At 40.3% G+C, this 27,988-nt stretch overlaps 3 protein-coding genes and 1 long non-coding RNA gene across 6 annotated transcripts; 2 read left to right on the top strand and 2 right to left on the bottom strand.

Annotated features, from left to right (window-relative positions):
- Window positions 1-150: 150 nt before the first annotated feature.
- Window positions 151-14,599, top strand: Set2 (SET domain containing 2). The gene is made up of 4 exons (XM_073976705.1): window positions 151-10,054; window positions 10,118-10,602; window positions 13,876-14,035; window positions 14,094-14,599. Exons 1-4 carry the CDS (start codon window positions 263-265, stop codon window positions 14,277-14,279), a joined length of 10,623 nt encoding a protein of 3,540 aa, XP_073832806.1. The 5' UTR covers window positions 151-262; the 3' UTR covers window positions 14,280-14,599.
- Window positions 14,600-19,715: 5,116 nt separating this feature from the next.
- LysRS (Lysyl-tRNA synthetase) lies at window positions 19,716-23,860 on the bottom strand. 2 transcript variants are annotated; one of them, XM_073976703.1, is made up of 7 exons: window positions 23,351-23,455; window positions 22,998-23,163; window positions 22,622-22,930; window positions 22,325-22,550; window positions 21,143-21,283; window positions 20,136-21,083; window positions 19,716-20,072 (listed from the first exon to the last, which is right to left on the bottom strand). In XM_073976703.1, exons 2-7 carry the CDS (start codon window positions 23,129-23,131, stop codon window positions 19,983-19,985), a joined length of 1,848 nt encoding a protein of 615 aa, XP_073832804.1. In that variant the 5' UTR covers window positions 23,132-23,163; window positions 23,351-23,455; the 3' UTR covers window positions 19,716-19,982. The 2 variants fall into 2 exon arrangements, with proteins under 2 accessions (XP_073832804.1, XP_073832805.1); XM_073976704.1 differs by lacking the exons at window positions 22,998-23,163; window positions 23,351-23,455 and adding an exon at window positions 23,509-23,860.
- A 764-nt stretch (window positions 23,861-24,624) lies between these two features.
- Window positions 24,625-26,185, top strand: LOC141397104 (uncharacterized). Of its 2 annotated transcripts, none has more exons than XR_012411305.1 (2): window positions 24,625-25,085; window positions 25,152-26,185. It is a non-coding gene; the product is annotated as an uncharacterized lncRNA (long non-coding RNA). The 2 variants fall into 2 exon arrangements; XR_012411304.1 differs by having other exon boundaries at window positions 25,149-26,185.
- On the bottom strand, window positions 25,869-26,431 carry NdufA3 (NADH:ubiquinone oxidoreductase subunit A3). Its single transcript, XM_073973023.1, has 2 exons — window positions 26,243-26,431; window positions 25,869-26,185 (listed from the first exon to the last, which is right to left on the bottom strand). Exon 2 carries the CDS (start codon window positions 26,171-26,173, stop codon window positions 25,949-25,951), a length of 225 nt encoding a protein of 74 aa, XP_073829124.1. The 5' UTR covers window positions 26,174-26,185; window positions 26,243-26,431; the 3' UTR covers window positions 25,869-25,948.
- Window positions 26,432-27,988: the final 1,557 nt, after the last annotated feature.

Raw genomic sequence — 27,988 nt, 5'->3', positions numbered from 1 at the left:
TCCGAATACGGATCGGCAAATAAAGAAGAAGAAGAAGATGTCAAATTTTGACATCTTATGTTACCAACAATTGCCGATGCGGCTACCTGTGTATTTGTACCATGATGTTAACTAAGCTGAAATTTAGCCGCGAGTCGGTAAATAAGTCGGCGCGCCGCCGCCGATTGTCTTGCACAGACGTAAGCGAGCGAGCCGAAAAAATCGGTCGGCTTCGTTGTCTGATAAAAACAACACCGAAAGGACACAAAAAATAAAAGGAACTATGGATACAACAGGAAATCAAAGAAGTAAAAGGTCTACAGCAAGACTTTCGAAAGGATCTGCATGCGAATCGGTGGAATTGAATTCATCCTCCTCCTCTAAGGAGACAACAGAAAGCCCAACAGATGTTGCAGCATTGGCCATTTCTCCAACCCCCGAGGGAAGACGAAATCCCCCCGCGATTATACCCGTTTCCGAATGTCGTCGTAGCTCGAGGAAAAAAATTATTAAATTCGATGTAAGAGATCTGCTAAATAAAAATCGTAAGCCTCATAAGATACAAATCGAGGCTAGGATTGATTCAAATGTTCCCTCAACTTCAAAGACAAATACTGGGATAAATCCCACAACTGGAGGAGGAGGTGGAGAAGGTAATAATAATGCAGGTGTTGGATCTACTGGTGGTGCTGTGGGTGGAGCAGCAGGAGATTTATCATCAAAACAAAAGACCTTTATGGAAAAATCTGCAATCTTTAGACGTTATTCCATATCACAGGAGCAGACAAAACCACCACCACCTCCCATACCACCAATGCCACCTGCAATGCTAAGTAAAACCGTGGGTGATAAAGATGCTACGAGTGCAATACTAAAGCCCAAACAAACTACAAGTTTGATTGTGGCTCAAATGGAAAGTAATGTACGTAAATCGTTAGATGGACGAAGGAAGACATTGGCGGCAAGTAGCAGTAGTAAAGTGAGTGAAAGCAGGGTAGATGATATGGCGGCATCGATACAACTGCAGCAACAACAACAGAAACGTAGAGGCCGTCCACCAAAACAGAACACACCAGAAAAAGTAGTGGTAGACAGTGGCAGCGATAACGAGCCAAAGGAAGTAACGAAAAAGTTAACTCCCGAAAAAGCAACCAATTGGAAGGAATATAAGGCATGTTTGGCACTACAGCAGGATCCCAAGGAGGATGGGAAGGAGACAAAAGTTGTGGAAGAAGTTGAAAAGAAGGAAGGAAATTTACCCGAAAATTTGCCATGTATTGAGTCATCAACAAAGGCTGGCATGTTGGACAAATTGTCGCCACAAGTTGTTCAACCGACTTCTGTGACCAATGAGGAAGCTAACATTAAGAAACTCCACCGTGACCTTAGCCTAACTGAATCAGAAAAATCAGATCAGAGTTTAAGTGAGGTGACTAAAGATAAGTGTGTCAATGAAGGAGAAAAGCTTTCTTCCGCCAAAAGATCCCAACGTTTGCAAAGAAAAAATAATCGCCTTTCTGCTGCTGGGACAACAAAGGGAGATGAAACCAAAACCTCTGATGATGCTGGGGAGAAACAGTCGGTTTTGGAAGGTACTGAAGAAACAGTCAAGACTCCATCAGACCAAAAGATCATCAGTGAAACACTGCCACCAGTTAGTCAGTTGGAAGTGGAACAAAAACAGAAAGAAATTGCAAAAGAAGCGGAGGAAGTTGATAAAGGAGATGTTGAATCACTGCAGTCTCCCAAGGAAGTATGTTCCAAAGAAACTGAAGAAGTTGTGCTTCAAAATGAAACAAAAGTTTTACAACATTCTGAGCCGCCTCAAGAATCAGTGAAAATACCTTCCCATTGCGACATTAAACGTAAATCCTCCACTGGAGAGGAATCTTCTGGAAGTGAAAATTCATCAAGAGACCTTCCATCTAAAGATGAAACATCTGAAGAAGCTAAGCGGAGTAAAGATATTCTTAAACTTGCCCCGACAAGTAATACCCGTTCCCAGACAAAAAGAAAATCCCTTAGAAAACGGAATGATGATAAGAAATTGGATGAGAGTGAGACAACAGAGAAGAAAGAAGGAGAAAGTGCGGATACAAGTGAAGACAAGACTGATAAGAATGCCGGAAATCAATCAAATCCAATCGCTATGGAAGATGCTAAGGAAAAGCAATTGGAACAGAGTTCAAATATCATGGACCCACAGGCTGATGATGTTAATGAGGTAACAATCACTATTGAAGAGGTTCAGGAACAAGCAGCGATTATGGAATCTATATCTGATGAGTCTTCTAATGCCAAGAACGAGACTATTTCAGAAGAAACAGAGCCCAAACATCAAGTCAGTAAAAGAAAATCTTTACGTAAACAAAAGGAAGCTTCTCCAGAACAGCAGCAAGCCATACAAGAAGAAGACAACAGCAGTATTAAGTCAAAGGTAGAATGTCCTATGACAGTTGAAGCCTCTCCCTTGACTGAAAAGCCAATTGAAGTCCCAAAGAGAAAGCCACGAAAATCACGTTTTAGAAATTTGCATGGACCAGAGGAGACGGAGGCTTCAACAGAAGTTAAAATAACGGATGTAACTATAGAAATTCGTTCAACGGAAATTAGCTCAGAACCTGTGCAGGTCATCGGCAATAAAAACGATGATACCGTGGAATCAGTTTGTGATCTTGTGGAAATGCAGGAGGCAGGCGAGAGGCAGAATGAAAAGAAAGATGTTTTAGGTCCTTTAGACAGAGAAGCCAATACGAAAAATGCTACGGAAATTCCCTTAAATGAGGATGTGAAGTTAAGCGGCGATAGCCAAGAAGTATGCGAAGGTGTCAAGACCCATGAAACATCTCTACAAGAAAAGCAACAAACCGAAGCAAAACCTCATGAAGAGGACAACAAGGTGTTATGGGAATCTAAACATTTGGAAAAGAATGAAAAACGGAAGGTAATTTCACCAAAACCCAATACAAGAAAGGATAAAAAGGAGCTGGCGGCAGCTAAAGGAAGAAAGAACGAACAAGCAGGAGTAGTATCACCAACATTGACTGAGAAAATTGCAGGAACATTGGAAGGGGGAGACAAGGTAATAATAGCCACAATTTCAAAAGCTACTGAACAAGTTGGCGAACCAGATCAAACGACTAAGGCTACTCAAAAAGCGTCTTGTTCCGAGGAGCCTCTGGAAAACCCTATAGTCGAATGTGTTTCACAACAACCACAACAATATGACATTCAAAATGTTAGCATTGAGACCAACACCCTACTGGACATTTTACGAGCGGTACAGTCGAACAAAGAAGCAGCAAATGCAGGTGGTCAAAACACCGCCATTAGTGGTGGACAACCGGAAAAGCTTTCAGATACTCAGACCATTGCTTCTGAAGATTCTAAGAATTCGTTACCAGTTGGAAAGGACTCGCCAACAGAAGATAAATCTGAAATTACCAAGAAAGGCCTGGAGAATGTATCAAAGACTCGTTCCTCCAAGAACCTGTCACCATCAATTCCGGCAGAGGTTAAAAAATTGGGTAAACTTGGCTCAAAAGCAGATGAAAATCTTGAAGCAGATGAAAATGCAACAACCCAAGAGGCTCCCTGTTCTTCCTCTTTATTAGCAGAGCCGGATAATAAAGCAGTAGCAGATAAACCGTCTCAAATGGTCCCAGAATCTCTTCCGGATGATAAGGTGTTGTCCGACACTACCAAAGGTGCAACCAATTCCAATTCAAATTCACCCAATCGTTCCCATGCTGCATCACCCTCATCGCTACCCAAAAGGGGTCGAAGTTCCTGCTCACCCACACGTTCAGAAACGTCTTCACCTTCAACGCTAAGGAAAATCAATATTTCACCTACCTCCTGCTCCTCATCCTCCTCACGTTCAGATACTTCATCGCCATTGACGCTGAACAAGAAAATTACCCGACGTTATGAAAAACGCAGCAGCAGCGGTCGTCGGGGTGACGAGGAGCCAGCAAAACATAAAACTTTGGAAGAGACATTTGCTGAAATTGCAGCTCTTAGCAGCAAGGCAGTGCTCGTGCAAATTACAAAGAGCAGCGATGATGATGGCACAGAACTAGAGAAGGTGGAGGAGGAGGAGAATGAAGTTAAGGAAAATGTAGAAACCTTGGAAAAGGAAACAGAAAACACCTCATCCTCCCCTCTCAGCTGGGATGAGGTTACCCCAACATCAAAAAAGTCCAAATCTGGACGCTCTTCAAAGCTCAAGGAACCTGTGGATGAAACGTCAAAGGCGCAGGACCAGGAATTGAGGCAGTCTGATACGGACCAAATCGATGGTGATCTCATCACAACATCAAGAAAGTCGAAATCTGGACGTTCTTCAAAGCTCAAGGAACCAGTGGACGATATTTCAAAGCAGTTGGAACAGGAATTTAGACAGTCGTCTGGCACTCCGAAAGACCAGAGCCATGGGGATGTTATGCAGGAGAAGAATTTAAATGAAACCGCTACTTCCTCTGTCTCCAGTAATGATGAGGTCACACCTTCAAGACGTTCCGCACGTTCTTCAAAGCTAAAGGAAGAGAGTCAGGAGGCTTCACGGGAACAGACTGTAGCAGAGGAAATAAGCCATTCCACAAAGAACCTAAAGAAAGCTATACAGGAGCAGAATTTGAATGAAACCACAACTCCCCCGGTCCCTGGTAATGAAGAACCCACAGTTTCAAGACGTTCCGTGCGTTCTTCAGCGGAGGAAATAAGCCATTCCACAAAGAACCTAAAGAAAGCCATACAGGAGGAGAATTTGAATGAAACCACAACTCCCCCGGTCCCTGGTAATGAAGAACCCACAGTTTCAAGACGTTCCGTGCGTTCTTCAAATGCCAAGGAACCAAAACGACATGCTTCTCAGGTAAAGACTGCTGCCGAAGAAGAGGTTTCTCACTCCGACACACCTGAGAAGGACATGGAGAATATTAAGCAGGACACTGCCTCTGCCTTTGCCCCGGAAAATGATGAGACCACATCTTCAAGAAAAACAAAATCCGGACGTAATTCAAAACTAAAAGAACAAATCGGCCAGGCATTAAAGGAGTCAGAGATCAGCAAAGAAGAGGATACCACAGCTACCAAGAGCTTAGGGGATGACAATCTTAAGCAGAATTTGAATGAATCCCCTAGCCCATCCATCACTAGTAGTGATGAGACCCTACCACCAAGAAAAGCAAAATCCGGACGTTCTACAAAGGCTAGAGAACAAATTAATGATGAAGGTACAACTGCCGAAGAAGTACAACTGCCTTCCAATGCCGGCCAGGAAGAAAATTTAGGCCAAACCACCACTAATGATGAGGCCATACCACCAAGAAAACCAAAATCCGGTCGTACTTCTAAAGTCAAGGAACAAATCGAGGTTGATTTACAAGTTCCACAAGTTAGCGAACAAGAAACCCACCACTCTAACACAGCTGCCGCCAAGGGACTAGGAGATAACAACCAGGTGGAGGAGCCAACGACCTCTCTCCCAAGAAAGTCAAAATCGTCACGTTTTGCAAAAGCCAAAGACCAGACTGCTAATGCTTCCGCGGCCCAAGCGGTTGAAAAGGAAACAAGTCTTTCCAAGAGTCCCGGAGAAGTTGAACAGGAGGAAAATTCAAATGAAGCCACATCTTCAATGTCCGCAAGTGATGAGGGCAAAAAATCAAGGAAACCCAAAGCCGGACGTCAAACAAAAATCAAAGAGCGGATGGAAGTTGCGGCCTCAAATACATGCGATGAGGAATTAAGTGATGCCTATAAAACTACCAAGACCCTCGGAGATATCACCCAAGAAGAGGCCTTAAATGAAACCTCCATCCCTGGTAGTGATGAGCCAAAGTCATCAAACTCAAGAAGGACGAAGCCATCACGATTTTCAAAAGCCAAAGAAGAGGAGAAGGAAGAAGCATCACCTGCAAAGATTCCCCAACCGGGCGACAAGGCTGCCAAGGATCAAGAGGCTGATTCGGCTCATAAAGCGCCAAGCGATGAACTGAAAGAACGTTGTGAAACTCCTGGACCAATTGCTGAATGTTCATCTGTGGAAGAAAATATGGCAAAGGCCCCAACATCCACAACTCCCACAAGGAAAGCGGCAAAACAAACAAAATCACGTTCCACGAAAACCATATCACCATCACCAACAGTGGTTGCTGCGGAGGGTAAAAAAACAGGCAAAGAACGTAAATCGAAAACAGATGAAAACATTGGACATAACCTCACTTTGGAAGAAACTTCCGGTTTGTCCACAGGCAATGAAAAGGAAGTAGAGGAAGGGGCACCAACTAACTTGGAAACAATCGCGGGCACTCCTGAACATGTTGGTGGTTGCCCAGAATCCCAAGCACCAACAGCCACCACAAAGCTATCTCCGTGTGCCAAGCAAAATAAAAAATCCAATAAGAAAAATAAAAACCTTGACACCACAGAAGAAGCAGCATCAACCAATCAAGATGATAATGGAAATGGCAAAGGAAACACACCCAAAAGAGGTAGAAGATCAAAATCAGCAGCAGCAACAACAACACAAAATCAACAAGAAATCCCCAACCCAGAAAAGAAAGACAATGAAAAGGAGGAACCACCAATTGAGGCAGATAATAGGGAGAGGAAAGTCGAAGAAGCTCCAACAACACCCTCAACATCATCATCATCACCACCACCTGCCGTTGAAAGATCACTTGATGAAAAGCTGGCAAAAAAGAAACGTCAAAAGAAACTCAAAGAAGACTTTGAGGCCGCCCTGAACGATAAACCACTTGAAAGTGAAGCACACAAACATGAACCGTTAACCCCATCCACATCACCCACATTTGGTTTTGGTTTGGCGGCAAAACAAACAGAAAATACCGTTACCGTCACAGCCAATCAAGCAGCAGCAGCAGAAGAAGAAGAAGATCCCGATCCGTTAAAAGATATTGGAAAATTCATTGAAGATGGTTTGAATTTGTTGAAGAAAGGCTATAAATTGGATGAGGATAGTGTGGATAATGTTATAACAAGCGCAAGCCCAACAGCAACAGCAGACGCTACACTAGGCTTCACAGAAACCAAAGAAAAAGAGGAAGAATCCATTACACCCAGCAAAAAAGAAGATAGCATCAGCTTCCATACATTTGAAACTCCTGCCGACACGCCGTTGGCGACACCCAGCGTTACCCCTCCTCCTCCCTCTAGTGGCGCTCATCATAGTGAAAATAAAAGCCCAGACAGTGCCATGGTTTCCAGTAGCCCCATGGAAGATGACCAAAACTCCTCGGGCGGTGGTGTAAGGCGTTCACATCGCCTTAAATTGACAAAAACTCCCAAAGCCTTGGTGGGTCGAGGTTTGGTCCGGGACAAGGAACGTTTCTCCATTAAAGATGATGTTGAAACCAAAAGTCATTACACTTTGGATGATCACCTCCTCGACTTGGCCGAAGTGGAGGCGAAAAATGCCAAATTCCTCAAAGAAATGGAAGAACGTCTAAGTAACTTCCAGGTCATCAAGGAGAATGAATATAAATGTGAGCGCGTAATCAGTCGAGAGGCGAGGAAAATGATTTGCGACTGTTTCCTAACACCCGAGGAAGAGGAACGTGGCGAATTGGCGTGTGGAGAAGATTGCCTAAATCGCCTACTCATGATTGAGTGTGGCCACGAGTGTAATGTCAAAGATCGTTGTACCAACAAAAGGTTCCAAAAGTACCTTTGCTCTCCTTGTCGGGTGTTTCGCACGGAAAAGAAGGGTTTTGGTATTATGGCCGACATTGAAATCTTACCGGGTGAGTTTATAATGGAATATGTTGGCGAAGTAATTGATACTGAGGAATTTGAGAGGCGCCGCATACTCTACTCCCAGGAAAAGAATCGTCATTATTATTTTATGGCTTTGCGAAGTGATGCAATTATTGATGCCACCATAAAGGGTAATATTTCCCGATTCATTAATCACTCCTGCGATCCCAATGCCGAGACCCAGAAGTGGACGGTAAATGGAGAGCTGAGAATTGGTTTCTTTAGTCGCAAATCCATTATGCCGGGTGAGGAGATAACCTTTGATTATCAATATCAGCGTTATGGCCGGGAGGCCCAGCGCTGTTATTGTGAATCGGCCAATTGTCGTGGTTGGATTGGCCAAGAACCCAACTCAGATGAGGGTGAACAAATCGATGATGATGAAGAGGAGGATGACAGTGATGAGGAGGAGGACGAAGCCGACGTTAGCACCCGAAGTCTGCTGGAAGACGATGAAGAGGAAGACAGTGACGCCAGTGATGTGTACAATCCCGAGGAGGTGCAAAAGAAACTGGAAATGGCTGCTGCCCAGGCAGAGGCGGAATTGGCCCCCATACCACTAGAAACCAAGAGCGTCGAAGAGAAATCATTGGAAATTCTGGCTAACAAGGAGGAAAGCAAGGATCCCGAAACAGTGGCAACAACCAAAACCGAGGAAGAAGACTCCAAGAGTAAATTTAAAAAATTGCTTTCTAAAATGGCTGAAAAGGTGGCTGCCAAGAATAAGCAACACAAACGGGAACAAAAGCTGCAGAAACGTAAAAAGCGCAGCAAGGAATCTTCTACCACTGAAATATCAGCCAACAAACAACGGTCTCTGGAAGATCCTGATATAGAAGATGAGGTGCAATTCTTGAGTAGATGTGGCCTCAAGACCCAAGCTGACACCCTCAGATTATCACGTCTTATGGTAAGAGCGAAACTGATGCAAACCAGGTTACATCTCTTGGATATCTTAAGGAAAGGTGAATTGCCCTGTCGCCGTCTGTTTCTGGATTATCACGGGTTACGTTTGCTACATGGTTGGATGAGTGAAGATGCTGGAAATATGCAAATACGTTTGGCATTACTGCAGACTTTGGAGCTGCTACCAATTGCCAATAAAACGGTATTGACAGATAGTAAAGTTATGCAGGTGGTGAGGAATTGGTGTGGTTCCACCAGTGGCAGCAGTACCACATCCGCCAATCTCTCACCCAATGAAGATTCCAGTAGTAACTCACAAGATGGACCTTCTAATGCGGCTGCTTCAACACAAATTAGTGATGGTGTTGCAGGTGGAGGAGATCTTGCCAATTCCGATGATCTACAAAAATTGTCACAAAAATTAATCACCAACTGGGAGAGTCTGCCGGAAATATTCCGCATACCCAAAAAGGAGCGCATAGAGCAAATGAAGGAACACGAGCGTGAGGCAGATCGTCAATATGCCGAAAATGAAGGTTCAAATCGCAATGATCATCATCGTGATCAATATCGCAATGATCGTTTTGGTAGGCGTTTTACCTCCTCAACCTCAAGGTTCGGTGGTGGTGGTGGTAGGTCCCACAATGTCAAGCTAATGCAGCAACAAAACAATAATGGCGGCCCTGGTGGCGGCGGAGGAGGTGGAGGTGGTGGTAATAATGGTGGTGGTGGTAGTAATATGCAACGCCCATCAACCCTTATGGCCCCAGAAGATCCCAACATTAAGAATCTCTCCAAAACCCAAAGGCGTGAAATGTTTGCCGCCAAGGTGGCCCGAGATGAGGCAGAAAAACGCATGGCCGAGGAACGTCGGGAATTTGAAACCAAATGTCGTTTCTTTGGTTTGGATCCCAAGAAAACCCGGCCCCAAGATGTGCCATTTTGTGTTAATCCAGCCACAGGACAATGGTTTTCGGTGGAACGAAAGCCCATTACTACACCACCAAGTTATGCCTATATACAAGTTCCGGTGAAACCAAAGTCAACCAATCCCGAGGATTATCAACTGCCAGCTGTTTGCAACACCTTACCACCAGAATGGAAATTTGCCATAACACCATTGGGACAAATATACTACTATCATGTCCAGTATCGTGTGCCTCAATGGGAACCACCTTCGGCGTCCCAACTGCAGCAGTCCCAAAGAGCGTTGGATGATAATGATTCGGGTAATGAACTTTCATCGACCACGGCCAATGAAAGCAGCGAAGATGATGATGAGATACTAATTGGCATGAATGCTGAGCAGCTTAAGGCCTATATCGATCGCAAGGTGGAGCTGAGAAGGCAAAAGAGATATCAACGTTTGGTGGATGAGAGGTCCATTAGTGTAAGTCCCAAAAAAAATGTTGAATACCATACCATAATTTTAAAACTTTTTCTCTCCTTTCAGCCTCGTCGTGAAGAAGATCGCATCTACAACCAGCTGGAGGTACGCAAGTACAAAGAAAATAAGGAGAAAATACGCAAACGCAAGGAAGAAATACGTCGCCGACGAGCCGAGGCTTTGCGGCAATCATCGCTGAATATGTGTACCCTGGGTAGTTTGTCCTCGGATTCCACAACGAAAACAGATGGTGAAGAAGACAGTGGTGTCCTACCCATCCAAGATTATTTACTCTCTTCGGATGAAGATGAAGACATAAAGGCGGAAATTAACAGTCCCCTAATTGATAAAATTGTCGAAGGCGACAAAATCGTTGATGAACTGGATGCCCTGACAACAAAGAGACCATTGAAAAGACCCCTCCCCGCCCATCGTGACTTCAGTGATCAATGGAGTAGTAGTTCCACCAGTTCTATGTCTACATCAGCTGCGGCAGCACTTAGCGATCGCCAGGAATATAAAAAACGTAAATTGGAAAAGAAGGATAAGAGGTAAGTAGTCGTTTGTAATACTCTTTAAAGTGTCGGTGGAAGAAGAGGAATATTACATGCATTAGTGTACGTAGTGAGGCACTTTGGCAGGGGCGATCAAGGGGCCCGGGATACACTCCTCCGTAATGAAAATTCCAGAAGGGGTCCATAGAAGCACCATTTCTTTCAGAAAGGGTCCATGGAAGCAGTATTTCTTTCAGAAAGGGTCCATGGAAGCACCATTTCTTTCAGAAAGGGTCCATGGAAGCACCATTTCTTTCAGAAAGGGTCCATGGAAGCACCATTTCTTTCAGAAAGGGTCCATAGAAGCACAATTTCTTTCAGAAAGGGTCCATAGAAGCACCATTTCTTTCTGAAAGGATCGATAGAAGCACCATTTCTTTCAGAATGGGTCCATAGAAGTACCATTTTTTTCAGACTGGGTCCATAGAAGTACCCTTTCTTTTAGAAAGGGTCTAAAGCAGCACCCTTTCTTTTAGAAAGGGTCTAAAGCAGCACCCTTTCTTTTAGAAAGGGTCTAAAGCAGCACCCTTTCTTTTAGAAAGGGTCTAAAGCAGCACCCTTTCTTTTAGAAAGGGTCTAAAGAAGCACACCTTCTTTTAGAAAGGGTCTAAAGAAGCACACTTTCTTTTAGAAAGGGTCTAAAGAAGCACACCTTCTTTTAGAAAGGGTCTAAAGAAGCACACTTTCTTTTAGAAAGGGTCTAAAGAAGCACCCTTTCTTTTAGAAAGGGTCTAAAGCAGCACCCTTTCTTTTAGAAAGGGTCTAAAGCAGCACCCTTTCTTTTAGAAAGGGTCTAAAGAAGCACACCTTCTTTTAGAAAGGGTCTAAAGAAGCACACCTTCTTTTAGAAAGGGTCTAAAGGAGCACACTTTCTTTTAGAAAGGGTCTAAAGAAGCACCCTTTCTTTTAGAAAGGGTCTAAAGAAGCACCCTTGCTTTTAGAAAGGGTCTAAAGAAGCACACTTTCTTTTAGAAAGGGTCTAAAGAAGCACCCTTTCTTTTAGAAAGGGTCTAAAGAAGCACCCTTTCTTTTAGAAAGGGTCTAAAGAAGCACCCTTTCTTTTAGAAAGGGTCTAAAGAAGCACCCTTTCTTTTAGAAAGGGTCTAAAGAAGCACCCTTTCTTTTAGAAAGGGTCTAAAGAAGCACCCTTTCTTTTAGAAAGGGTCTAAAGAAGCACCCTTTCTTTTAGAAAGGGTCTAAAGAAGCACCCTTTCTTTTAGAAAGGGTCTAAAGAAGCACCCTTTCTTTTAGAAAGGGTCTAAAGAAGCACCCTTTCTTTTAGAAAGGGTCTAAAGAAGCACCCTTTCTTTTAGAAAGGGTCTAAAGAAGCTCCCTTTCTTTTAGAAAGGGTCTAAAGAAGCACCCTTTCTTTTAGAAAGGGTCTAAAGAAGCACCCTTTCTTTTAGAAAGGGTCTAAAGAAGCACCCTTTCTTTTAGAAAGGGTCTAAAGAAGCACCCTTTCTTTTAGAAAGGGTCTAAAGAAGCACCCTTTCTTTTAGAAAGGGTCTAAAGAAGCACCCTTTCTTTTAGAAAGGGTCTAAAGAAGCACCCTTTCTTTTAGAAAGGGTCTAAAGAAGCACCCTTTCTTTTAGAAAGGGTCTAAAGAAGCACCCTTTCTTTTAGAAAGGGTCTAAAGAAGCACCCTTTCTTTTAGAAAGGGTCTAAAGAAGCACCCTTTCTTTTAGAAAGGGTCTATAGAAGCACCCTTTCTTTTAGAAAGGGTCTATAGAAGCCCGCTTTCTTTTAGAAAGGGTCTAAAGAAGCACCCTTTCTTTTAGAAAGGGTCTATAGAAGCACCCTTTCTTTTAGAAAGGGTCTATAGAAGCCCGCTTTCTTTTAGAAAGGGTCTATAGAAGCCCGCTTTCTTTTAGAAAGGGTCTAAAGAAGCACCCTTTCTTTTAGAAAGGGTCTAAAGAAGCACCCTTTCTTTTAGAAAGGGTCTAAAGAAGCACCCTTTCTTTTAGAAAGGATCTAAAGAAGCACCCTTTCTTTTAGAAAGGGTCTAAAGAAGCACCCTTTCTTTTAGAAAGGGTCTAAAGAAGCACCCTTTCTTTTAGAAAGGGTCTAAAGAAGCACCCTTTCTTTTAGAAAGGGTCTAAAGAAGCACCCTTTCTTTTAGAAAGGGTCTAAAGAAGCACCCTTTCTTTTAGAAAGGGTCTAAAGAAGCACCCTTTCTTTTAGAAAGGGTCTATAGAAGCACCCTTTCTTTTAGAAAGGGTCTATAGAAGCACCCTTTCTTTTAGAAAGGGTCTATAGAAGCCCGCTTTCTTTTAGAAAGGGTCTAAAGAAGCCCGCTTTCTTTTAGAAAGGGTCTAAAGAAGCCCGCTTTCTTTTAGAAAGGGTCTAAAGAAGCCCGCTTTCTTTTAGAAAGGGTCTAAAGAAGCCCGCTTTCTTTTAGAAAGGGTCTAAAGAAGCCCGCTTTCTTTTAGAGAGGGTCTAAAGAAGCCCGCTTTCTTTTAGAGAGGATCTAAAGAAGCCCGCTTTCTTTTAGAAAGGGTCTAAAGAAGCCCGCTTTCTTTAGAAAGGGTCTGAAGAAGCCCGCTTTCTTTTAGAAAGGGTCTAAAGAGGCCCGCTTTCTTTTAGAAAGGGTCTAAAGAAGCCCGCTTTCTTTTAGAAAGGGTCTAAAGAAGCCCGCTTTCTTTTAGAAAGGGTCTAAAGAAGCCCGCTTTCTTTAGAAAGGGTCTAAAGAAGCCCGCTTTCTTTTAGAAAGGGTCTAAAGAAGCACCCTTTCTTTTAGAAATGGTCTAAAGAAGCACCCTTTCTTTTAGAAAGGGTCTAATGAAGCACCCTTTCTTTTAGAAAGGGTCTAAAGAAACACCCTTTCTTTTAGAAATTGTCTAAAGAAGCCCGCTTTCTTTTAGAAAGGGTCTAAAGAAGGAAGCACCATTTCTTTTAGAAAGGGTCTGAAGTAGCACCCTAAGCATTCAGAAAGGGTCTATTGAAGCACCCTTTCTTTCAAAAAGGTTCTATTGAAGCACGCCCCATATCTCGGGAAGTATGCACTACCACGGGACACCCCTAGATATCGTTGTGATCAGGGTACCATGGACTACCTGGGATAACAATTTCAATCCAATCCAAGGTGTGTCCCTAAACAACATAATGGTGATGAAGTTAAACATTTCCAATTACCCCCAGAAAAACGATATATAGTTGTGTTCAAATCGGTCCAAAAAGTGCCCCTACACTACATTTAAACCAATTTCCATCCCAACATTTTTCACGTATAAATAATATCTTCCTTCATCTTTCCTTTTTCTTTGTTTACAGAAAACCCAAGGAACAGGATGCCAAATATCGCAGAAATAAGGAAAAGTTCCGTTGTGAAATTGCCGGTATTATTGTGCATCATTTAAAACCATATCGTCGTGATACTTGCACAGTGGGCCAAATAACTTCAAATGAAGATTTTAATCATTTGGCACGGAAGGTAATTTCTTCGCTTTTTCTCTAAAACACACTCATTTCTCACATTTTTGTTGTTGCAGCTAACCCACTTTGTTATGATCAAAGAATTGAAATATTGTGAATCGGTGGGTCAGACACTTGTCGTAACCGAGTCGGTAAAAAATAAATCACGAGAATTTATTAAAAAATACATGGCCAAATATGGTGAGGTCTATGTAAAACCAGCAAATGATCCGGAATTCAAGGATATACCATTTACTCTATAATATGCACTCTCTCTTAGTTTACGATTGTAGTTTCTAGACCGCTTAAGATTTGTTACAATTTTTTTTAACATTTTGTAACCTTTGTTTTATTTTTATTTTCTTTAGAAATTTTCTTCATTTTTTCCTATAGGAAACCCTTTTGCTTGTTTTAAATATTAAAAAAAGCAAAAGAAACACCAGTCATGAATAATTTAGGATCAAGGAATTTACAAAAAAAATTGTATGAAGTGTAGTTTATAATTACGCAAGAAAAGGCTTAGCTTAAGAAATATTGGAATTTTGAAAAACAAAAATAAAATGCATTTCATTTTTAGAGTCAATTATAATTCAAGCTTATGGCGCTCGATGATTCGTGTCAAACATGCAAAAATTGAGGGAAAACTCAACTTAAAGTTTACCAACTTTGGTCGTCGGTCATCATTGGTTCTTGTCATTAATCGAAAGGCAATACAAAAACTAAAAAATTAAAACAATGAGAATTAAAATCCAAGTCTCCGCAACTGAAATTGCCAGCTTCATTTGAAGGTCGCCATAGGTAATTCAACTATGGCAACTTGCAAGTCAATTGAATGATAATCGCATTCCATAATCGAGACATTAGCATCCTCATTTTGTCTACATGCAAAACACACACAACACAACATCTGCAAGAAGAAATGGGGAGCGTGGACCTTGAAAATAAACGTCTCCAATGCCAGAGGTGAGTCAATATTCAATTTTAGTTACAGGTTGATGGTGGGAGTCATCGATATAAACTTTACCAACATGGACGATTGTTATTTCAAGGATAGTATGGTGGAAATAGTTCTGGGATTCTTTTTTCTAGATTCCACAATTAATAGGGGTTATCATGAACGGCACCCTATAGAAGCACCCTTTCTTCCAGAAAGGGTCTATAGAAGCAACCTTTCTTCCAGAAAGGGTCTATAGTAGCACCCTTTCTTCCAGAAAGGGTCTATAGAAGCACCCTTTCTTCCAGAAAGGGTCTATAGAAGCACCCTTTCTTCCAGAAAGGGTCTATAGAAGCACCCTTTCTTTCAGGAAGGGTCTATAGAAGCACCCTTTCTTCCAGAAAGGGTCTATAGAAGCACCCTTTCTTCCAGAAAGGGTCTATAGAAGCCCCCTTTCTTCCAGAAAGGGTCTATAGAAGCACCCTTTCTTCCAAAAAGGGTATAAAGAAGCACCCTTTCTTCCACAAAGGGTCTATAGAAGCACCCTTTCTTTCAGAAAGGGTCTATAGAAGCACCCTTTCTTCCAAAAAGGGTCTATAGAAGCACCCTTTCTTTCAGAAAGGGTCTATAGAAGCACCCTTTCTTCCAGAAAGGGTCTATAGAAGCACCCTTTCTTCCAGAAAGGGTCTATAGAAGCACCCTTTCTTCCAGAAAGGGTCTATAGAAGCATCCTTTCTTCCAGAAAGGGTCTATAGAAGCACTCTTTCTTCCAGAAAGGGTCTATAGAAGCACCCTTTCTTTCAGGAAGGGTCTATATAAGGACCCTTTCTTTCAGAAAGGGTCTATGGAAGCATCCTTTCTTCCAGAAAGGGTCTATAGAAGCACCCTTTCTTCCAGAAAGGGTCTATAGAAGCACCCTTTCTTCCAGAAAGGGTCTATAGAAGCACCCTTTCTTCCAGAAAGGGTCTATAGAAGCACCCTTTCTTCCAGAAAGGGTCTATAGAAGCACCCTTTCTTCCAGAAAGGGTCTATAGAAGCACCCTTTCTTCCAGAAAGGGTCTATAGAAGCACCCTTTCTTCCAGAAAGGGTCTATAGAAGCACCCTTTCTTCCAGAAAGGGTCTATAGAAGCACCCTTTCTTCCAGAAAGGGTCTATAGAAGCACCCTTTCTTCCAGAAAGGGTCTATAGAAGCACCCTTTCTTCCAGAAAGGGTCTATAGAAGCACCCTTTCTTCCAGAAAGGGTCTATAGAAGCACCCTTTCTTCCAGAAAGGGTCTATAGAAGCACCCTTTCTTCCAGAAAGGGTCTATAGAAGCACCCTTTCTTCCAGAAAGGGTCTATAGAAGCATCCTTTCTTCCAGAAAGGGTCTATAGAAGCACTCTTTCTTCCAGAAAGGGTCTATAGAAGCACCCTTTCTTTCAGGAAGGGTCTATATAAGGACCCTTTCTTTCAGAAAGGGTCTATATAAGGACCCTTTCTTTCAGAAAGGGTCTATGGAAGCATCCTTTCTTCCAGAAAGGGTCTATAGAAGCACCCTTTCTTCCAGAAAGGGTCTATAGAAGCACCCTTTCTTCCAGAAAGGGTCTATAAAAGCACCCTTTCTTCCAGAAAGGGTCTATAGAAGCACCCTGTCTTCCAAAAAGGGTCTATAGAAGCACCCTTTCTTCCAGAAAGGGTCTATAGAAGAACCCTTTCTTCCAGAAAGGGTCTATAGAAGCACCCTTTCTTCCAGAAAGGGTCTATAGAAGCACCCTTTCTTTCAGAAAGGGTCTATAGAAGCATCCTTTCTTCAAGAAAGGGTCTATAGAAGCATCCTTTCTTTCAGAAAGGGTCTATAGAAGCATCCTTTCTTCCAGAAAGGGTCTATAGAAGCACCCTTTCTTCCAGAAAGGGTCTATAGAAGCGCCATTTCTTCCAGAAAGGGTCTATAGAAGCACCCTTTCTTCCAGAAATGGTCTATAGAAGCACCCTGTCTTCCAAAAAGGGTCTATAGAAGCACCCTTTCTTCCAGAAAGGGTCTAAAGAAACACCCTTTCTTCCAGAAATGGTCTATGGAAGCACCCTTTCTTCCAGAAAGGGTCTATAGAAGCACCCTTTCTTCCAGAAAGGGTCTATAGAAGCGCCATTTCTTCCAGAAAGGGTCTATAGAAGCACCCTTTCTTCCAGAAATGGTCTATAGAAGCACCCTTTCTTCCAGAAAGGGTCTATAGAAGCACCCTTTCTTCCAGAAAGGGTCTATAGAAGCGCCATTTCTTCCAGAAAGGGTCTATAGAAGCACCCTTTCTTCCAGAAATGGTCTATAGAAGCACCCTGTCTTCCAAAAAGGGTCTATAGAAGCACCCTTTCTTCCAGAAAGGGTCTAAAGAAACACCCTTTCTTCCAGAAAGGGTCTATAGAAGCACCCTTTCTTCCAGAAAGGGTCTATAGAAGCACCCTTTCTTCCAGAAAGGGTCTATAGAAGCACCCTTTCTTCCAGAAAGGGTCTATAGAAGCACCCTTTCTTCAAGAAAGGGTCTATAGAAGCACCCTTTCTTCCAGAAAGGGTCTATAGAAGCACCATTTCTTCCAGAAAGGGTCTATAGAAGCACCCTTTCTTTCAGAAAGGGTCTATACAAGCACCCTTTCTTTCAGAAAGGGTCTATGGAAGCATCCTTTCTTTCAGAAAGGGTCTATGGAAGCATCCTTTCTTCCAGAAAGGGTCTATGGAAGCACCCTTTCTTCCAGAAAGGGTCTATAGAAGCACCCTTTCTTCAAGAAAGGGTCTATAGAAGCACCCTTTCTTCCAGAAAGGGACTATAGGAGCACCCTTTCTTCCAGAAAGGGTCTATAGAAGCACCCTTTCTTCCAGAAAGGGTCTATAGAAGCACCCTTTCTTCCAGAAAGGGTCTATAGAAGCACCCTTTCTTCCAGAAAGGGTCTATAGAAGCACCCTTTCTTCCAAAAAAGGTCTATAGAAGCACCCTTTCTTCCAGAAAGGGTCTATAGAAGCACCCTTTCTTCCAGAAAGGGTCTATAGAAGCACCCTTTCTTCCAAAAAAGGTCTATAGAAGCACCCTTTCTTCCAGAAAGGGTCTATAGAAGCACCCTTTCTTCCAGAAGTGGTCTATAGAAGCACCCTTTCTTCCAAAAAGGGTCTATAGATGCACCCTTTCTTCCAGAAAGGGTCTATAGAAGCACCCTTTCTTTCAGAAAGGGTCTATGGAAGCATCCTTTCTTTGAGAAAGGGTCTATGGAAGCATCCTTTCTTCCAGAAAGGGTCTATGGAAGCACCCTTTCTTCCAGAAAGGGTCTATAGAAGCACCCTTTCTTCAAGAAAGGGTCTATAGAAGCACCCTTTCTTCCAGAAAGGGACTATAGGAGCAACCTTTCTTCCAGAAAGGGTCTATAGAAGCACCCTTTCTTCCAGAAAGGGTCTATAGAAGCACCCTTTCTTCCAGAAAGGGTCTATAGAAGCACCCTTTCTTCCAGAAAGGGTCTATAGAAGCACCCTTTCTTCCAAAAAAGGTCTATAGAAGCAACCTTTCTTCCAGAAAGGGTCTATAGAAGCACCCTTTCTTCCAGAAAGGGTCTATAGATGCATCCTTTTTTTAGAAAAGGTCTATAGAAGCAGTCTTTCTTTTAGAAGGGTCTATAAAAACAACCTTTCATTCAGAAAGGGTCTATAGATGCATCCTTTTTTTAGAAAAGGTCTATAGAAGCAGTCTTTCTTTTAGAAGGGTCTATAAAAACAACCTTTCATTCAGAAAGGGTCCATAGAAGCAGCCTTTCTTTTAGAAAGGTCCGATCGAAGCACCCTTTCCTTCAAAAGGGTCTATAGAAGGACCAATTCTCTCAAAAAGGGTCTATAGAAGCACCCATTCTTCCAGAAAGGGTCTATAGAAGCACCCTTTCTTCCAGAAAGGGTCTATAGAAGCACCCTTTCTTCCAGAAAGCGTCTATAGAAGCACCCTTTCTTCCAGAAAGCGTCTATAGAAGCACCCTTTCTTCCAGAAAGGGTCTATAGAAGCACCCTTTCTTCCAGAAACGGTCTATAGAAGCACCATTTCTTCCAGAAAGGGTCTATAGAAGCACCCTTTCTTTCAGAAGCATCCTTTCTTTTAGAAAGGTTCTATAGAAGCACCCTTTCTTTTAGAAAGGGTCTATAGAAGCATCCTTTCTTTTAGAAAGGGTCTATAGAAGCATCCTTTTAGAAAAGGTCTATAGAAGCAGTCTTTCTTTAAGGAAGGGTCTAAATAAGGACCCTTTCTTTCAAAAAGAGAAGCTTCCTTTCTTCCGGAAAGGGTCTATAGAAGCACATTTTTTTTCCAGAAAGGGTCTGTAGAAGCATCCTTTCTTCCAGAAAGGGTCTATAGAAGCACATTTTTTTCCAGAAAGGGTCTGTAGAAGCATCCTTTCTTCCAGAAAGGGTCTATAGAAGCACCCTTTCTTCCAGATAGGGTCTATAGAAGCACCCTTTCTTCCAGAAAGGGTCTATAGAAGCACCCTTTCATCCAGAAAGGGTCTATAGAAGCACCCTTTCTCCCAGAAAGGGTCTATAGAAGCACCCTTTCTTCCAGAAAGGGTCTATAGAAAAACCCTTTCTTCCAAATATTTAATATTGTTTATCTTTCTTTCTCCTATTTTCAATACTTCCGAAATTGCAAACTGTTTAAAAGCGTTTGCCACAACTGCACACCACCGCCTTGGCACACCACAAAATTGTAGCATATACAAAAAATATATTTTTTTCTCCTGCCAATTCGATTTGATAATAAAATCTCAAATTTTATTTCATTCCAATATGATATTGGAAATAATATCAGCAATTTATTACAAAAAAAAAAATGCAGACTTAGATTCGCAACAAGACTACCTTCTTAAAAAGGCTTTGGTAGAGTAGATGATGAAAGTCTAAACGGGCAATAATAAATTAAATTTATAAATTTGGGGGGGAAATGAAAATCAGGGAAACACATAAAAATACACTTTATAAATATTTTAAGTTCTCCTCCATAATTAAAATTAAAAAATAGACTTATTACACCAGCAGTTTATTTCTTTTCTTCCTCTGTGCTGTTAAGTTCAGCCGGATGGGCACGATTGGGGTCATCTGGTTTCATGGCGGGGAATAGTAAGACCTCCTAAAATTTTGCAATAAATTAATAACAGCAACTTCTTTTTCGAATTCAAATTTCTCATCTTACCTTAATATTATTGGAATCTGTAAGGAACATTGTTAACCTATCAATACCCAGACCCCAACCACCAGTTGGTGGCAGACCATATTCCAAGGCGGTACAAAAGTTTTCATCAATCAATTGGGCTTCATCATCACCGGCAGCCTTATCACTGGCCTGTTGTTCGAAACGTTCCCTCTGCACCATGGGATCGTTTAATTCGGTATAGGCATTGCATACCTCCTTTTTCATGACAAACAATTCAAAACGTTCGGTGAGGCCAGGTTCACTGCGATGATACTTAGCCAAGGGAGACATAATTTGTGGATGTTCACAAATGAAAGTGGGATTAATGCAGGTCTCCTCAATGAATTCTCCCACCAATTTGTCCAGCAAACGAGCAGTCGTCCTTGGTGCTGGACACTCGACATTATGTTTGGTACACAAGGCCGATAAGAAATCATTTGTCTCCTTGGTATTCAATGTTGTGGCTGAGGGGAATTTAACATTCAATTTCTCCTCAAGAGTTTTGATCATGTTAACCCTTCTAAATGGTGGTGTAAAATCAATTTCTTCCTCAGGGCCCTCGGGGCCTTCTGGATGATATTTAATTTTATAAGTCCCATGTATGGCCTTAACCATACCCGATATCATTTTTTCGGTAATTTCAATTAAATCATTATAATCCGCATAGGCCATATAGAATTCACATGTTGTAAATTCGGGGTTATGGGTCAGATCGATACCTTCGTTACGGAATTGACGACCAATTTCATAGACACGATCCAAGCCACCAACTACCAACATTTTGTGATACAACTCGGGAGCAATACGCATATACAAGTCCATGTTCAAATCGTTGTGATGTGTAATGAAGGGTTTGGCAGTAGCGCCACCAGCAATCATGTTCATCATGGGTGTTTCAATTTCCAAGAAACCCATGCGATCGAGGAATTGACGAACATAGGAAATGATCTGAAATTATTAGTAACAAAAATTAGAGGAAAAAAGCAAAACTTATGAAATTTTCTTACCTTGGCACGAATTTGGAAAATATCACGAACTCTATTATTCAAAATCAAATCCAAATATCTTTGACGATAACGTGTCTCTTTGTCTTTCAAGCCGAAATGCAGATGTGGCAACATATGAAGACATGGAGAGAGGAGTTTAATCTACAAAAAAGAAATGAAACAAACAATTACAATTAAAATTTAACTTTGCAACAACTTTAGACATGGAAAAGTTTCAGTTTAGGAGCTCCCACTTGGAAATGGGCTCGAGTTCAGTTGAAAGAGTGCTTCTTTAGACCCTTTCTAAAAGAAAGGATGCTTCTTTAGACCCTTTCTAAAAGAAAGGGTGCTTCTTTAGACCCTTTCTAAAAGAAAGGGTGCTTCTTTAGACCCTTTCTAAAAGAAAGGGTGCTTCTTTAGACCCTTTCTAAAAGAAAGGGTGCTTCTTTAGACCCTTTCTAAAAGAAAGGGTGCTTCTTTAGACCCTTTCTAAAAGAAAGGGTGCTTCTTTAGACCCTTTCTAAAAGAAAGGGTGCTTCTTTAGACCCTTTCTAAAAGAAAGGGTGCTTCTTTAGACCCTTTCTAAAAGAAAGGGTGCTTCTTTAGACCCTTTCTAAAAGAAAGGGTGCTTCTTTAGACCCTTTCTAAAAGAAAGGGTGCTTCTTTAGACCCTTTCTAAAAGAAAGGGTGCTTCTTTAGACCCTTTCTAAAAGAAAGGGTGCTTCTTTAGACCCTTTCTAAAAGAAAGGGTGCTTCTTTAGACCCTTTCTAAAAGAAAGGGTGCTTCTTTAGACCCTTTCTAAAAGAAAGGGTGCTTCTTTAGACCCTTTCTAAAAGAAAGGGTGCTTCTTTAGACCCTTTCTAAAAGAAAGGATGCTTCTTTAGACCCTTTCTAAAAGAAAGGGTGCTTCTTTAGACCCTTTCTAAAAGAAAGGGTGCTTCTTTAGACCCTTTCTAAAAGAAAGGGTGCTTCTTTAGACCCTTTCTAAAAGAAAGGGTGCTTCTTTAGACCCTTTCTAAAAGAAAGGGTGCTTCTTTAGACCCTTTCTAAAAGAAAGGGTGCTTCTTTAGACCCTTTCTAAAAGAAAGGGTGCTTCTTTAGACCCTTTCTAAAATATTTTTACTGCTTTTGTTAATACACGATTCCCAGAGCTGTTCCTAAGGAGTAGCAAATAAAATATATCACTCTTATATCCAACCTACCTCTTTGGGCACAATCGAAAGTTCTCCCTTCTTGGTTTTGGCTGGGAAACCATTAATACCAATAATATCACCACGACGGATTTTACCAGTATCGACCTCAAAGGATTGTTCATCTTTGTACAATTTGGCATTGGCCATGACTTGGAGTTTGACACCTTCACCGCGTAAATCGTAGAAAATGAGCTTGGCTCCGGATTCACGGATTGCATGGACACGACCAGCGATACTAAAACCACCAAAAAATGTAATTAAAAATCTTTTCTTTTCTCCCTCCTTTTACAACAAAAAACACCTTACCTCAACTGTTCATTTTCCAACATTTCACCCTCTTTAAGATTAGCATATTTGCCAATATAATTTTCCAGTGATATGCTAACATGGAACTTGTGTGGATAGGGATGAGTTTCGGGTGATTTCTTCAATTCACTCACGGCAGCGGAACGTAATTTAAAATACTCATTTGGCGAAATTTCTTCATCCAAAGCAGAGGCTGGTTTCTTTTTGCCTTCAGCGCTGCCGGCAGCAGGGGCAGCTGCAGCCTTGGCAGCTTCTTTCTCAGCCTTCTCCTTGGCTTTTTGTTCAGCCTTTAGACGGCGTTTAAGTTCACTGTAAGGAAGAAGTAAATCAATTAGATTTTTTTAATAAAGAAATAAATATTCATGTTCAACAATACAGTTTTGTTCTTTTACTGGGCTGAAACAAGGTTGGAGTGCTAATGATGTTGAATGCACAGCTGGTGGTAACACTTCTCCGCACCAGCGAAGTAAATTCATTTCTCCGAACAATTGTTCTCAACAGAGAAAACATGTTTCTTTACTGTAAACTTAATTTCACTTTTTCTGTTTTTATTTGATAAAATTAAAGTATATTTTACTACAATTAAGCCATTAGTCCCAATTTACATTGGGCGAGTTTACTTGCGGCAAGTGTAATTTTGTTGGAGAGAGAGGTGAGGCATATGGTAACCCTTTGCCTCTCAGCACCCTCTCTCACCTACAAACTGACAATTGCCGCAAGTAAACTCGCCTAATGTAAACTGGGACTTATATCAAAGCAATCGAAGAATTGCGTGTTCTTCATAACCTCAAAAACATTTGTCGAACTGTGAACTGTTCACGAACAGTTGACAACACATCAACATTTTCAGAGATTTCATCAGAATTTCCATTGACTTTTATACTCACTTCTTTGAAAGTTGTTCCGTTTCAGCCATGGTAAGGACTTAAAGTAGAAAAATCTTGTTGACGGTTAAATTTCCTGCAATAAATGTATATTTCTAAATAATTAATTTGAAGCTACGTTGATGCTTTCTAAACAAAACAACACGCGTTTAGTTGTAAAACGAACATGCTGTGCATTTCAAAAACAGGGTGACACAATGAAAACTTAAATGTAAATCAAAAAACAAATAAATATGCACTCTCTTATTAGAAAGTAGAATAATAAACAAATTGCATTAATAAGTGTATTTTTGGAAGTATTTTTATTAAATATTCCGTTTTTGATACTATTAATTAGGTTGTCCTAGATATTTACATGAAAAAAAAAAAAAAATAATTGTAAATCAGCCGGCAATATGTGTAGCGCCTTTAATTTTGGTAGGTCAACAACACATTCTCTGAAAGACTTTTTAGAGAGAGCACAAAAAAGGGATGCCAACTGTTCCGAGGTAAAAATCGCTACAGCCACATACGCACCATAGGTCTGTAGCGATTTTTACCTTAAACAGTTGACATTACTGCTAGAACAGTGGTTTTTGTACGTCAAAAGTCACCACAAGCAGCGGGAAAACCACCAACTTGACACGCCTGGCACAAAATAATTGCGCTCAGGGATGCCAAGTTGTTGGTTTTCCCGATACTTGTGTTGATTTTTGACTTACAAAAAACACTTTTTAGCACAGTAGCGATTTTGGCTGTTTAAGGTAGCGATTTTTACGCAACATTGTTTATTGTCAAATTGATGTGTTAACCGACAATACGGAAGTCAGCCATAGTATTTTGTGTAGCGAGTGAAATATTCATACCAAGGCCTACAGAAGGTTGGCCATTCAGAGTTCTGTTAACAACTTTTGGCAACAAACATAATAAATTTTACATTATTGTGATTTAAGTTTCTTTGTATTTTAAATCACAATAATATTTTTGACAGCAAACATAACAATCAGCTGGGCTTATTGTCCGACTGTATAGACTGCGATTCATACATTTAGAGGCCAGATAGTGTTCAAAAATACAGAAAAGCATGGGAATTGGGATATTTTTATTGAAGAAATGGACAAAAATATATATGTGCGATTTTTTTAAATATTTTTTTTTCTGTGTAACAGTTGATAATTTCTGCCGTTTTTACATATTTTCCTCGTGTTTTTTGGACTTATAGTACGGTTACATTAGAGTTTTTGCCGGGTTAACCCACTTTATGAGGATTTATTTGACGTTTGCGCTATGGAATTGACAATTGAAACCCAAACCCACTCGGTTAATCCGTTTAAATGTAACCGAGTTATTAGTCAGTAGAGATTTGTGGTGGTTTTTAACACAACTTTTCTGTAGTGATTTTTACCACAGAATAGTTGGCATCCCTGATTGCATTCCACTTATCCAAAACGTAAACAAATCGAATCAGGGGAAATATTATGTATGAACTTTTAAATTTACAAAAAAGTGAGATAATAAGAAGAAATATTAAGAAATAAAATCAAGGCCGGTCCAAAACCAACTATAAATTGAATAATGTTACTATAATGAGCATTTTAAAGGTAATTATTACATTTATTTCCCTTCTGTCTAATGTTAACGCATATATTTTCCCCCTTTATAAGAAGACGCCCAATTCAGACTCTACAACAATGGATATTTTTCACAATTTATGCAGGACCTGTAATACGGAAAAAAATAATGTACTAAATATCTTCGATCATAGGGCTAAAGAAGATGCCACAACAAAAAGTATATGCACAATGTTGGAGTATTGTACAGGCGTAGCAATAACAAATGATGCCAAGTATCCCCCGTACATTTGTTTTGGTTGTATAAAACAATTAGAAATATCATATAGATTTTTAAAAAGATTTCAATTGGCCAAAAAGGAATTTGATATTGCATTTAGTGTTCAAAGACAAAATTTGGATGAAAACAAAGAGATAAAGCCTTTCACTACATCTGGGCATTCCCCTATACCAATCAATGATAGAAAATCATTTGACGGAACAACAATCGAATCGCCAGAAGGAGCTTATTTGTCAGCAAACGATGAACAGCCAGCAATTGATGATCCTTCCAATTTAGTAATACATCCAAAACTCGAAACAGAAACGCCATCACCATCAACTCTTCCCTGCAATGTTTGTGGCAAAACATTTTTAACTACTAAAGCCTTACAGTTACATTTGAAATTATATCATAAAACGAAACCTTCCGTTTCAGCTGCATCACCACCATCACAGTTTCAATGCGATATGTGTCCGAAAACGTTTTTAACCATCAAAGCATTAAATTTACACTTGAAAATGTATCACAAACAAAAATTTCCACCATAACTATTTTAATTTATATGTATTTTCGCTTTTAAAGGAAGTAAAAATCACAATAACTCCACAAAGACAATGTATTTCGATTTTATTTAATCCTTATGCACTTTGGCAGCTCTAGGGTCATCGGGACGCATAATAACATAGCCGTATTTATATTTACGGTTATCACCATCATGGCCATAGTAATTCGCCAAACCAATACCTGCAAGTCCCAAACCAATAATGGCCAGAACGGAACCACCAACAATATCGGGAATATCATTCCATGCTTTTTTGATGAGTCCAACGGACTGACGGGCGGCAGGTGCGGACATTGTGATTTGTAACTAGAATATTAACAATTTATTTAATTATTTTTGGAAAATATCTAAAAATTTACTCACAGAAATATTACACAACACGAGCGGGTACAAATCGAAACAGCTGATTATGTTATTTTTCAGTGTTGGAAAACAACAGTACGTGTATTTGCGACTGTGTCAAAGTGAATGGGGTATCAATTCCGTTTGCGTGACTCACACAGGTCTGTTCCATTACTTTTTAAAAAGGTAAAAGTTGTGAACTGTAATTCGAATTATTCCATTTGTAATTCGCATAATTCCATTTGTAAATCGAATTATTCTATTTGCAATTCGAATTACTTAATTTGTTATTCAAATTATTCCATTTGAAATTGGAATTATTCCATTTGTAATTCGAATTATTTTATTTGAAATTGGAATTATTCCATTTGTAATTCGAATTATTTTATTTGAAATTCGAATTATTCCATTTGTAATTCGAATCATTTTATTTGTAATTTCGACTAAAATAATTCGAATTACAAATGGAATACTTTGAATTTCAAATGGAATAATTCGAATTACAAATGGAATAATTCGAATTTCAAATGGAATATTTCGAATTACAAATGGAGTAATTCGGATTACAAATAGAATAATTCGAATTATAAATGGAATAATTCGAATTACAAATGGAATAATTCGAATTACAAATAGAATAATTTATTTTTGTGAAGAAGCCATTTGGCCTATTAATGTCACAACATGCAAAAAACTGCAAACGTGTTCTTCGAATCAGGAAATGTATCTTAAAATATTACAATTCAAATCTTATAATAATTGGCTTGTTCCCGTACTTTATAAAGTGGTAAAAGTTGTAAAAGTCGTAAACGATTTTCATATAAATTTTTTTGTACGGGAACGCAAAATGTGTAAAAGTGGTAATAATTGTAAAAACTTTTTAGTTCTGGAACAGAGCTAATAAGTATTTAATTAAATGTACACATGTGTGTGCGCAAAACAACTACAAGGCAAAAATAAGGCTCCTCAGCCAAAATGAAGAAAGAGTTATCATATGCCTATTGTTGGTAATATACAAATTGAATCAATGCATCAGTAAAGATATATATGTACATACGTGACTATAATATCACATCAGCCCATCGTATTATTAACAGCAAAGCTTTCAAACCTTCGTCGAAATACACTTCTGGAAAGAAAACTGCCGTAGCTCTGCAGGAAGTTGATTCCACAAACGTGCAGAGCGAATAATGAAAGATCTTTCGTATAAAGATGTGGAAAAACGTGGAAAAATTAATTATGTGTTTCTAGTAAATCTAAAGAAAACAAGCCGATCTCGCAAGAGACCAGGTTGTCCAAAAATTACCGATTTATAAAGAAATGAAACTACTCGTTGCTGAACAAAAACATTAGAAGGCACTCCTAGAAAAATCATTGCCTTTTCCGAAATATGTTCAGATCGGCGCATGTTATATACAGTATGCAAAGTTCATATTCGTACACACCTAAAAATGGATAAAATCGTTATTAATTCCATATTTTATATAAATTGAAATAATTGATAGGAATTACCATAACGAAGACAGATTTAAGAATAACAAAACAAATTTTTAATTTATTCCGTCATTTAGGTATAGATGCCGCCTGTGTAAGTGGCAAAGTTCGTATTCGTACACCTACCCAGCAAAAAATTTGCATCCGCGGATGCAGTTAAATCACTAGAACAATTGCCGCTGGAGTACATCTTTTCCTATGAATTCACCTATGAATTTTACAAGAGAGCGCGCAGCTAGGATGCACTCCATTTTGCTTCAACGGCACACAGCT

This window comes from Musca autumnalis, unplaced genomic scaffold, assembly GCF_047663935.1.
Source record: "Musca autumnalis isolate F117 unplaced genomic scaffold, ASM4766393v1 scaffold_3, whole genome shotgun sequence".
NCBI lineage: Eukaryota > Metazoa > Arthropoda > Insecta > Diptera > Muscidae > Musca > Musca autumnalis.
Note: the sequence above shows the minus strand (reverse complement) of the source record. Positions and strands in the feature narration are given on the sequence as shown.